This window comes from Uloborus diversus, chromosome 6 (assembly GCF_026930045.1).
Source record: "Uloborus diversus isolate 005 chromosome 6, Udiv.v.3.1, whole genome shotgun sequence".
Classification (NCBI taxonomy): domain Eukaryota; kingdom Metazoa; phylum Arthropoda; class Arachnida; order Araneae; family Uloboridae; genus Uloborus; species Uloborus diversus.
In genome coordinates, this window is record NC_072736.1 from 120,429,588 (window position 1) to 120,441,268 (window position 11,681).

Consider the following 11,681-nt stretch of genomic DNA (forward strand, 5'->3'; position numbering starts at 1 on the left):
TAGAAGAGGTGACCAAGAGGCATATTGATTTAACATATTGTATAAAATAATAGAATCAGTTTCTAATAAAATTAGCACAAGATTTGATGATAAATATTTTCCTGTATTGTTAGCTCTCTGTTATCTGGATTGGATATTGAAAACAAAAAATAAAATGTTTCAATAATGAGTAAAATTTATAGCATGAGGCAAGAAGAATTGTTAAGAGACTAGACTAGACTGTTCAATGATGAAAAATGAAGACCATAACAATTTTTAAAGTAACCAGGGTGATTTTGACGAGCAAGATGTGAAACGTATGTTTTCATACATAACTTCGTTACTTCAATTATTTTTCTCCAAAAATCGCTCACTGGGTTTATACTAGAGTAATTGTACCTACAATTACGTATGGGGCAATTGCCTGGTGGGGTAAAACCTGTACCATTACGGCTGAGGGTTGCCTCGCCAAAGAACAAAGGATGGCTACAATTACTATCACTAGTGCCATGAGAACTACTCCTTCCCATAGCCTTGAGCTCCTTCTTAGCCTTCTTCCGTTGCATAAGCAAGTGGAAATGGAGGCGATTCTGTGTGCATACCGCCTCAAGCTCATGGGTCTCTGGAAGTCCCCTCGTTACCTGTCTCTGTACGATAAACTGTGTGCAAAGACTTCTAAGCATCCTTACTTTATGATGCCTTCTGACTGGATGTTAAAACAATTCAGCTTTAATGCCAATTATAACATTGTGTTTCCGTCCAGAGAGCAATGGAAGGATGTACAGGATATCATTGGCAATGCACACGAAATCTGGTTTACAGATGGTTCCAAGACTGCGTCTGGAACTGGTTCTAGTGCATATTGCAGCAGCAATAACACTAATCTGTGCTTCTCTTTAGGGAAGCTAGCTACTGTCTACCAGGCAGAAACTTTAGCCATATTGGCTTGTGTAAACAACTGCCTAGATCGAGGCCTAAGCGGGAAGGTTATCAGAATATTCTCTGATAGCCAAGTTGTGTTGAAAGCTCTCAATCGTAACTGTTTCACTACCAAAACAGTTTGGGAGTGCCATAATGCACTGGTAAGACTAGCTGGCAGTAATAGGGTCTCATTTTACTGGGTTCCTGGTCACCGTGACATTTTAGGTAACGAATTGGCAGATCAGTTAGCTAAGCAGGGCTCCAATGTACCGTTTTAAAGGTCAAGATTTACGGTCGCTTTTCAACATTGGCGACCCCAAAAAATTTCTACAGTCGCCAACTTTTTTGGGGGGTTATTTTTAATTTAGATCCCAAGAAAAGAATTTCAATGCGTCAGTACAATAAGGATTCACCGATAGAGACCGTACTCCGACTGGATGTTGTTTATTTTACAAAGCTTGCATGTTCTTTCTCACTGCCTGCCTGTATGTTGGTTATTTTACGATGCTTGAATGCTCCTCTTACGCGATTTAGGCCATGTAAAAAAAGCAAAAATACAGTGAATTAGGAAGCCATTTGCACAAGATTAGAGCGTTTGCTCCTTTATCTTGACTCTGTTTTTCAAGTAATTAGCGTACTATAATCATGATTTCAAAATCATTGTATTTTAGATTATATTTCAGATTAATTTTGATTATTTCTTCTAAGTAATTACCTTTTCACGTTTTTAGTTTAGTTGCTCAAATGGTATATGGTATATTAAATTCAAACTTTATTTTTTTACATCGTATTATACACCGCCTCCGATTATACGAAACTTTTTTTTTCTTCAGGCCTATTTTAGAATCTGCAGATTATAGGCCGCCTGCGGATAATACACAGGAAAATACGGTTATTTAACGGGGTTCGTACGCTCCGGAAAACCTGGAATTGTCATGGAAAACGACATAGTTAAATATGTGAGGGAAATTTCAAATCCCCCCCCCCCTCAAATTTTTTTTCCAATTTTTTCCCAGGGAATTTTGCACCTTGAGTTCTAATCTTCGTTTTTATCGATGTTTCCTGAAAAAATAAAAACAAAAGTTTTGAGGCAAAATGACGCCGGCAATAAAATAAAAAAGGACCGCTGACGCCATTTTTGCCCCTCAATAGTTCCAAAGAAAAAAATTCCTAGGGTGAACAGGAATTATCCAAATTTAACGGGAGAAGAACATTTTCCTGCATCTAAAGCACAAACCTGCGAATGGTAGGGTCAATGGGGAAAATCGTTTTTTAATCGAAAAGTCTTTTCAGCTACAAATGAAACGTAGTCGCCATTTTTGGTCATTTATAAGATGGAAGTAGACACGATGCTTAAATGCCTAAGTTTCCAAAAACAAAGCAGAATTGGATGTTTTCTTTCACTGCAAACTAATGAAAACAACGCAAAATGTGCTGCAACTTGTTTTTATTTTTAATTTATTTTAAATATATAATTTTCTTGAGAAATGAAAAATTTTGTTCTTAAAACTTAATCTTATCCTCATTGCCTTAGACGCAAATGTGCTAAAAACTTTTTAACTGAATTGTAGTTTCACGAAGATTTATTATTTTTAAATTGTTTTCCCGCTACAAATTCAAAAAATTATTTCTTAATTTTTGTCGTAGCCGCCATATTTGGTCATTCCCAAGATGGCAGTACACAAGACTTTTTAAGAGCCTAAGTTTCCGAAAATGGCATTGGATGTTTATTGCAGTGCAAACTATTGATAACAACGCAAAATTTGCCCTTTTTTTCCCGGGTAATTCGTAATTATTTTCTTGAAAAATGCGAAATTTTATCCTCAGAGCATTTTTTTTTATTCTAATTGATTTAGACACTTATGTGCTAAAAACTGACTATTTGTCTTAATTGTAGTTTTTTAAGGATTAATTATTGATCTTTTTCTGAAACAGTTTTATGTTTTTGCTTTAAATCTTGTTCTGAAAGTATAAAAATATGTTGCAAATTTTGGCTCTTTAAATATGAAAAAAAAAAAACATATTATATGTTTTTTTACATAAACCCTCGAAGGTCGTTCCGATCCTATTTGATTCCCAATTAACTCACAGTCTTTATTCTGAAAAAATCGTCAAAATAGGAAGACAAATTATTTAATTTTAAACTTGAAAAGGCAACTTGTTTTTGACCGCAGAAAGCCGCCCCCCTCCCCCGTGTGCCCCATTTTATCATTCCTTTGCCATAAACAATATTCCATGTTGTCCCATAAATCCTGTATTTCATTAAAAATCCTATACATCATTAAAAATAGAAAGAAAAAAAAAACTATATTACTATAAACTATATCTTATATTTCTGCTGTGATGTGGACGGTAATACTCGCAACTGATTAGGAATACGTTCCATTGAAAATCGTTTATACAACGGAGGCTAGTTTCTACTTATTCGAATAACTGTTGTAATTTTTTAATCTTCAATCGCATCAGATTAAAATATAAGCCAAATAGCCAGTCCTTTGATCGTTTTCCCTTCATAGTCATCCTAACGTGGAGATGCTGCGTATGGAACGTAGTCGCCTTGTTTGGTCATACCCTTAGTTCAAATAATGCAAAAAAAAAATGTTTTTTTTTTTTTTTTTTTTTTGGAAATATATTCTTGGTAAATGCTAAATTGCATATTATTGGAGGAGGTTTGTAGTTAATTATTTTTATGCCCCCCCCCAAAAAAAAAGCAATTTTAATTATTGAAAAAATTCAAATCATGCTTATCTAATATTTTTTCTATTCCCTTCGTGCTAAATTTCTTACAATTAATTCTTTTCATTAAACTAGTTACCTGAAAAGTGCATGTTGATTTTTACTACCATGGCGTTTGCAATGATTTACAAAAAGATTTTGAAGGAATTTGTTGTTTTTATGGGAAATACTTTTTTTTTCCCCTGTGGGACTATGGTACTGTGTACACTACTTTATTTTTGGTTTAATGACTTTTTTACCTTATTAAACTTTAAAATGGGTGGAATGAATCAGGAGCTCCCAACCTTCACCCAATGCCTATTATATTTCCATGATTAATATAATTTATATTTCTTGTTAGCATTCCTTTAGCATCACTTTCATAATATTTGTTTCAAAAAATACAAATTGAAATCCCCCCCTCCCCCATTCTTGTACTAGAGCGCTGTTTTCAAAACACGGTAAAACTGGTGGCCACCAAGTTTTTTGAGTCTAGTGGCCATTGGCCACTTGAAAATTTTCTGAATCTTGAGGTCTATACCGTTTATGGGACCCGAGCCTGTCCTCTGCCTGCCCTACAATGCAGTAAGGACTACTGCAAAGAACCTTCTTATGGATGAATCATATGACCTGTGGCTTCAGTCCGAGTCTCAAAGACAGGCCAAGACTATGAACCAGCAGCCTCCCTGGCTCAGGTCTAAGGAACTGCTTAACTTGAGCAGGAATGAGATCAAGAAGTCTGTTGGGTTACTAACTGGACACTGCTCTCTTAATAGGCACCTTAATCTGATGGGTGTTACCAACAACCCTTCGTGTAGAGGATATCATATGGCTGATGAAAGCTCAATTCATGTGCTATGTGAATGTGACTTCTACTCTGCACAAAGATTTGAGCACTTGGGATACCACTATGTAAATCCCTAGGAACTGCCAAAAATTTCGGTTAGGCAACTGCTGAGATTTATTTCTGTTACTGGGCTCCTTTAGTAGTCTAAGCGGGGATAGTACAATAGACCTGTGGTCTCGGTGCTCGCGCTGTTTTCAAGCGCCCCCCCCTTTTCACTTCATACTTCAATTATTTTTCAACTATTCCAATCAGTTCAGCTAGTAGCAAAAAATCATTTTCGTGTCTGAAGAAAATAGAGAATTATTTTTGAAGTACAGGACAAAAAAAAAAAAAACTGAAAAAAGAGCATGACACTGGGCATTGCTGGATTAGTAACCAGATTTCCAGTTCTTTCATATTTTAAAGATCAAGCATCAAAACTTTATTAAAGATGAAAACTAGTATCAAGATACTTTGTATGATAACATGTTATAAAATAAGTTACAAATTTTGTCACAAAAATTTAAATTGATTTTGAACACTAATTTTTATTAATCCTTAACCCATATCATGATTACTTGTTGTTGGCCAATATGTGTTTTTTTCCATACTGAGGTAATTCATATTTAAGAAACTCGACCCCCCAAATGAAATGCTGAAATGCCGCCCCTGGATACAGACTGTGCATATCTTAGTCTTTCGACTCTGAACCTTGACATCATTTTAGGATTGAAAAAATAAAAATAAATATGCTTGATCAGAAATATACTTACTTCTGGACCTTCTCCCGTATACATGCAATTCACAATATTATCCAGAAGATTGATGTCAAGTTTCTGTGAGAAGTCCAAAAGCCGTGCTGCTTGGTCCACCATGTTTGCCATGTTCCCATTGACTGTAAACAATTTACAAATAAGTTATGAACATTATAACTTTGCTTGGATACGTTTTGGTAGCATAAGAAACATTCATCATGTAAATTGAAAGAATATAAAAATAGAAATCATAATTCTACTCGAAATGCACATACATGGCTCAAAATCAACAGTAATATGCTGGTCCGGGACCACCAAAACATCCATTGAACCAGCAGAGTATAAATTTCACTGGTCCATGGGACCAGTGAAGTTTTATTCTTATGTTCCTCTTGACAACTTTTAGGATCATCATTTTACAAAACTGTTGAGACAAAGTTTGCACTTTTATTCACAATGCTTAGGTTTTCTTTGGAAGTTAAGGATAGATTACGAGTTTCCTATTGCCTTCCTCCCAAAACAACATGAATAAAATTTTGCTGTAAGAAAAGTAAATTATCTATTGGTGAACAGGAAGATGCTTGTTGTTTTCTTCTCTTTTCAGTACCCTCAAACATGTCTATTATTATATTGGAAACTTATTGATCATTGACGTCATTTGTTATGTCAATTTACTCTAAAATTTGATACTCGTTTTAGAAATAAACAAAAAGATTTTGCTAAAATCAAAGTTTTGACTTCCAAAAGAAAAATCTACATATTTGTATTGAAGATATTTTAAGCTGAGGTGTAACAGCACTCAAAACTAAAATGTATTCTCATTACCTGGGTGTCCAAATGCAACAGGCTGCTTCATCCCATCCACTCTGACAGTTGTCATATAGTGCTACCAAACAAAAAATGCCACCTAGAATAATTTTGAATCAGTCAGAATCAGCTTCAATATTTTATGAATATAACTATGTTCTTTCAAAAAAGATCAAATGAGGTAGTGAGAAGCAAAGGGATGCAAAGAAATTAAAAATTTGGAGATAACCAGTACAAATGGTAGGTGAACCCCTCCTCTATCTTGGGGCAAGATATAGTACTAGTAGCCCTGGTAGGTTCCGGCATACAGCTTGATTTAGAAAAAAATTTCAATGTAAGCCTACCTAAGATTTGATCTTAATATGCGTTTTACTCAAAACTTCAAAGGGCAGTTCTCAAAAGGTGGGAACAAAAAAGTTAACTTTGAGCAATTTCAAAAATTTTCGAATTTGACATCAATTTTGCTTTTATTCTATAGTATGCATACCTAGAACACAATATATGAACATGAAAAGATAGCAGGTATTTGTAAAAATTGTTAATTAGCAAATTAAATCAACAGTCTGTAGGTAACAGATTTTGGACATTGTTGTCCTGTAGGTAACGGATTTTTGACATCATCATAACACAAGTTTCACCATTTCTGACAATTGTTAATCTGATTTTTAACTTTTCCAATGAAAATTTTATTTACTACTTTTTAAATTTTGCAATTTAATAATAAAGAGGATATTAATGAAATACTTGAATGGCTATACATGCTGCTCCTTACATATAATAAAGTTTTGGAATGATTTTGAAGAAATTGATGCAAGGTTAAAAAAAAGCTTCAAATTAAAAATAATACAATTATAAAAAGTGACATCAGTTTTAATAATGAATATTTTTTCTAATGTCATAAGAATTAAAATGATGTCTAAAAAAATTATTGAAGAAAGAAATTCGTATTTCTATTTGGAGATCGTTAAATTATGTTTCCAAAAGAAAGAAGAGAAAAAGAATTCTAAAATAATAAAAGCGGAAAAAAAAAATGTTAGCGCAGGTGATAAAGTCGCCAAAACTGGTACAGCTGACGATAAACTACATTTGTCAAATTGGAATTCCCCTCTGGTAACCTTTAGCTTATCGTATACTATGTTGTCGCCAACGGAGGTTTGCTTGGCGTTTTAGCGCAAAATGGCTTTCGGTTCGATCATAACCAGCCATGTTTCTACTGTAATTTATGTATTCTTCAATGTGTAACATATTAATTATGCAAAATACCAATGAATTAAAGAAGATAACATTATAATAACGTTTTTTATTGAGGTTAGAAGATAGTAGATCATCAAAAATTATGAATAAATGGACAGAATTATCGGCGTCAAGATTGTAACGCCATTTGGACATCTCACATGTACGTTTAAAAAAAAATTATTTTTCTTCTAAGATACTGCATAAAAGCTTATGAAAACACTTTTAAACAATTAAAAATTGATTCTGAGACTCGATAAACACCTTTAAAATGAAAACATCATATACTTAGTTCTCAAAAAATAGCATTGTAAAGATCGTAAATTTTGGACATGCATCAAATTTCAAACTTACTATTTTCTAAAATTGTTTACAAAGTGAATAATCTGACTTTACTTTTGTTATTTATGTAAAATATTAACAAAAAATTATTCAGTGTAAGATTCATACCTTTAAATTTTTTTGAAACGTATGGAAATAATTTTAAAAAATTTTTCTTTAATGGTACATTTGCTCAGTTAACGTTTTGGTATGTCCAAAATTGCGCCTTTTAGCAAAGAAAATATTTTTTTTAAGAGCATTTAAAGAGCATTTTTTCCATAATTTATGTCAATTCTTGTCTCTATACAGTATTATAATTTAACTCAAAAATTTTTGAGTTAATTAAAATTAAAGTTATTTGGTGTTGAAGCTTCAAAGTTGAGGTCTGTGTTTGCTCCCACCTTTTGAGAACTGCTCCAAAACATCCACTTTGATCTCTTTGCTTCTCACTGCCTCAAATGAAGAAAAGGTAACATAAACTTTAGCATTGAATTTTAAACTAAAACCCCCCATAGTTTATTTTTTTATCTCAGTACTTAGATGACCTACCATTTTCTATTTCTCAGTACAAGACAAGCTTGAGCATAGAATGCCACACATTTTCTATCATTAGTTACATTATCAAAGAAATTTATTGTGTTATAAAGTATGTAAAGCAATTTATTCTAGTTTGAGGACAGCAGTGGTTTATTATTTTAATGCATTTCTATAACATAAAAATCTAATGATAGTGTCACAGCGACCAATGAACTTGTTGAAATGTTACATAAAGTGAACTGAATTTCATTAAAATGTAGTCGGGGAAACAGCTAGATCGCTGTAATTTTTTTTTTTTTTAATGTTGAGACAAGCTAAGCCAATTTGCAAGAAAATCTTTATAAATATAGCCTAGGCAGATCTAGAAATGTTTCAAGGACAGAGTGGTTGATTTTTTTCAAAACTTATCTCTTAATTTACATACCTTGTGTGTGTATGTGTGGGAGGGGAAGGGGGAGAGTTGCCACAACATCTTCATCTAAACCAATTAAAATATAGAAATATGGTCAAGAAGATTCTTTGAATCTATTCATTTGCTTTACTGTTGGGAGAAGTATGTAAAAATGGGGGTTTTCAATTCCTTAATAATTCTGTTCGAATGCCTCAAAAACCCCTCTCCCTAATATTGTTGAAGATTGTCGAAAATTTCCTTTTTGAAACTTCAATTCTGAAAAGTTTCCGGGAAGGAGATTCAAACCAGATTTCTTCCCTTGTCCGTCATCAAAAAAAAAGGTCCACTTTTTTTTTTTTTTTTTTTTTAATTTTACGACTTTAATTTGGAAAAATTGCTGGTCCAAGGTCCCTCAAGGGACTTGAAATATAGTATAGTGGCAAGAAAAAGTAGAGGTTACTTTCTCTTTTGCTGGATGACAATGATAAGATTATTTTTAAACCAAAACTGCTAACTTCTGGAGGGTATAAATTTTTGGAAAAAAGAGCAGTTACTTTCTGAATATATATTATGCTAGTGTAGAGTTTGACATCAAAATCCTGTTTTTTTCCTAACATGCCAAAAATACACCAAAGAATAAATTTTTCTGGGAAGAAATATACTGAAATATTTTAAAAGCTTTTTTTCAAAAAGACATTTTGAATTGATAAAATAATACAATAAAAGTAGACTAACCTTTTTTTAACAGGTCAAACTTTGAAAGCGTGTTTATCCACTTTCAACGGAACCAGATATGATTTAATATATACTAAAAACAAGCAAAAGAAATAATTAATTCCACTTTAACATTCAATTATTTTTTAATAAATGATCAACATTTTTCATTTAAAATCACAACAACTGAAAACATTTGCTGTTTCCCAAAAACAAAAATATTTTCTACTTTTCAATATAAGAACCTCTATGGCTACCTTGAAAATTATTGCACGGAACATATGAAAAAACATCAATTCAAAATATGAGGTAATGAGGAAAACAAGTTTCTTTCCATTCTTTTTTTGGATTTTTTTTAACCAAAAAATAAAATAAAATGAGTCTTTGAATTTATTATTTTCACAAAATATAAAGATTTTTTTAAATAATAATTTGAGAATTTAATGAAGAATTCAGCATTGCAATGAAATATTCATCTTGCAGCAGTTTTTACTCAACAAATTCAGTTAAAGATTTAAAAAAAAGTTAAGTTTGAATATAATTGAAATTTAGAAAAGTATTCTGCTTTGGGGAGTACTGTCTCGATAACTCCAAACATCAGAGTTCTCAGTATCCTTAATTGCATTAACTGCTGTTTTTGCACTTAAATGTTATGGCACAAGGCCAGTCTTCTTTGTTCTCAAAAACGTGCGGTAGCTTGGGCAATTTTACAACTAATCCCCCCTCCACCCCCACACACTTGAATAGAATGTTCTGCAGCACAGAGTATGTTCTGTGACGTACGCCGCAAATTTAGCAGTAATCTGCTTTCGGGATTGCCAAGAACTTTCCACTCACTAATATAAAGCTAGAAAAATTACAAAACTTTACAAGCTTAAAAAAAAAAAAGAGAAAAGCACAGATTCCCAAGTAATATATTGCCGCCAAAAGCAAATATGCAAGTGGAGTGCCACTATGTAAACTAGCATGTTTTTTTGCTTATACTTACTTCGTTTTGAGTAATAACTGGTGGAACCGCAAAATTGACCAGTAACAAATATCACTCAATGGAGAAATTTGTTTGAAAATCACCATAACTATCTTCAAATTTTGAAAGAATTTTTGCAAATGTCGTTCACATGCTCATCTATATTATTAAGGTCTGTGCATATATTTTACAAAAAAAGGGTTTGTTTCCCCAATGATACAATTTTATCGCCTAGTGGTGAATGCTAAACACAAGCTTTGATCTCTGATATTGCTTTGTACACAGAAAAATGAGCACAAATGGGGTGAAACAATAAAGGTTATGTTAGCAGTCTATCTTCATTTATAGTCGGTTAAATTTTTTAAAAAAGGTTTGTTACTCATCACTCAGTTTTAAAGCAGCACACATATTTATGGCTTAAAACTTTTGTTATAATGTTGATTATGCCTTAGGTGAAAAGGTCAAGACAAAAAACATTTTTAAACTGAATTAATACCGAACAGGAGAGGAAACTGGCAAAAACTGACATTTATGGAACAGAAATTCAAAATTTTAAGAGCTCACAATTAACAACTTACAAAACTTGTTTAATTGAAACTTACGATACAAAATAATGGTTACAGAAAATCCAGTTTATCAACTGTGATTGATAAATCTATGACTTCAAAAAATTTTAGTGTTGCAAAATTTAAAACAAAACGCATCAATTTTTACAAAATAATAATGATAATAATAATAATCTCATAAAATATTTAGACTTATTTTGGTATTTTAATTTTATTTTCTAAAGAACACTTGAAGACAAAACTTTTTTTACCATGGTTAAAAACAAGGTAGAACATTTGATGGTAATTAGTGAAACGCACGATATTCTTTGTTAGAGAAAAATAAACAAGTTTCCGACAAATAAATAAAGTGATATATGTACATATTTATAAGAGAATATGAAGCTTTAACTCATGATATGCTTTTCATAACCAATAATCCAACGGCAGATTCAAAATCATTACACGAGAACGTAACAATAACAAAACAGAATGAACACATTTTGTACGCATTTACTACAAGCACACACTGATGTAACAAAGATGCAAATCGACTAAATATAAATTTAAAAATGTATGAAAAAGTAATAATACAACTTACTTTTTGTCTAGAAGCAAATAAAATCACAACATAACCACACAAAATGAAAATAAGAACCACGCTTGAATTTACAAATACAATTCGCAGCACTATCTTACCTTTCAGTAACCGGTTTGAACTGGTTGCTCACATTTCTTTCGCGGTTCTTACTGTGTACAGTAGTGATCGTTAATGTTTGCAGTTGAATCCTCCCACTTTATAAAGAGAAATGTAAACTGCAATAAATACACTTTTTGAATTGCAGTTTAAAGATCTTTTTCTCAGTAAAAGAGCATGGAGAAAAAATTTATAAAAACAGTAACTTCAACAAAAGCATATGCCAGTGTTGATTTCATTGGACCAGAATCGAGTACGGCTGAGGGGTATTTA

At 32.4% G+C, this 11,681-nt stretch overlaps 1 protein-coding gene across 2 annotated transcripts in view; it reads right to left on the reverse strand.

Annotated features, from left to right (window-relative positions):
• Positions 1–11,669, reverse strand: part of LOC129225287 (exportin-1-like) — an 82,520-nt gene extending 70,851 nt beyond the window's left edge. The window contains exons 1-4 of one of the 2 annotated variants that reach the window (XM_054859873.1): positions 11,411–11,669; positions 9,221–9,293; positions 6,022–6,103; positions 5,215–5,336 (exon numbers count right to left, since the gene is read on the reverse strand). In XM_054859873.1, the coding sequence (XP_054715848.1) occupies positions 5,215–5,336; positions 6,022–6,076 (177 nt within the window). In that variant the 5' untranslated portion in view covers positions 6,077–6,103; positions 9,221–9,293; positions 11,411–11,669. Of the gene's footprint in view, positions 1–5,214; positions 5,337–6,021; positions 6,104–9,220; positions 9,294–11,312 lie in introns of both variants that reach the window. The other variant, XM_054859874.1, reaches the window with a different exon arrangement.
• Positions 11,670–11,681: the final 12 nt, after the last annotated feature.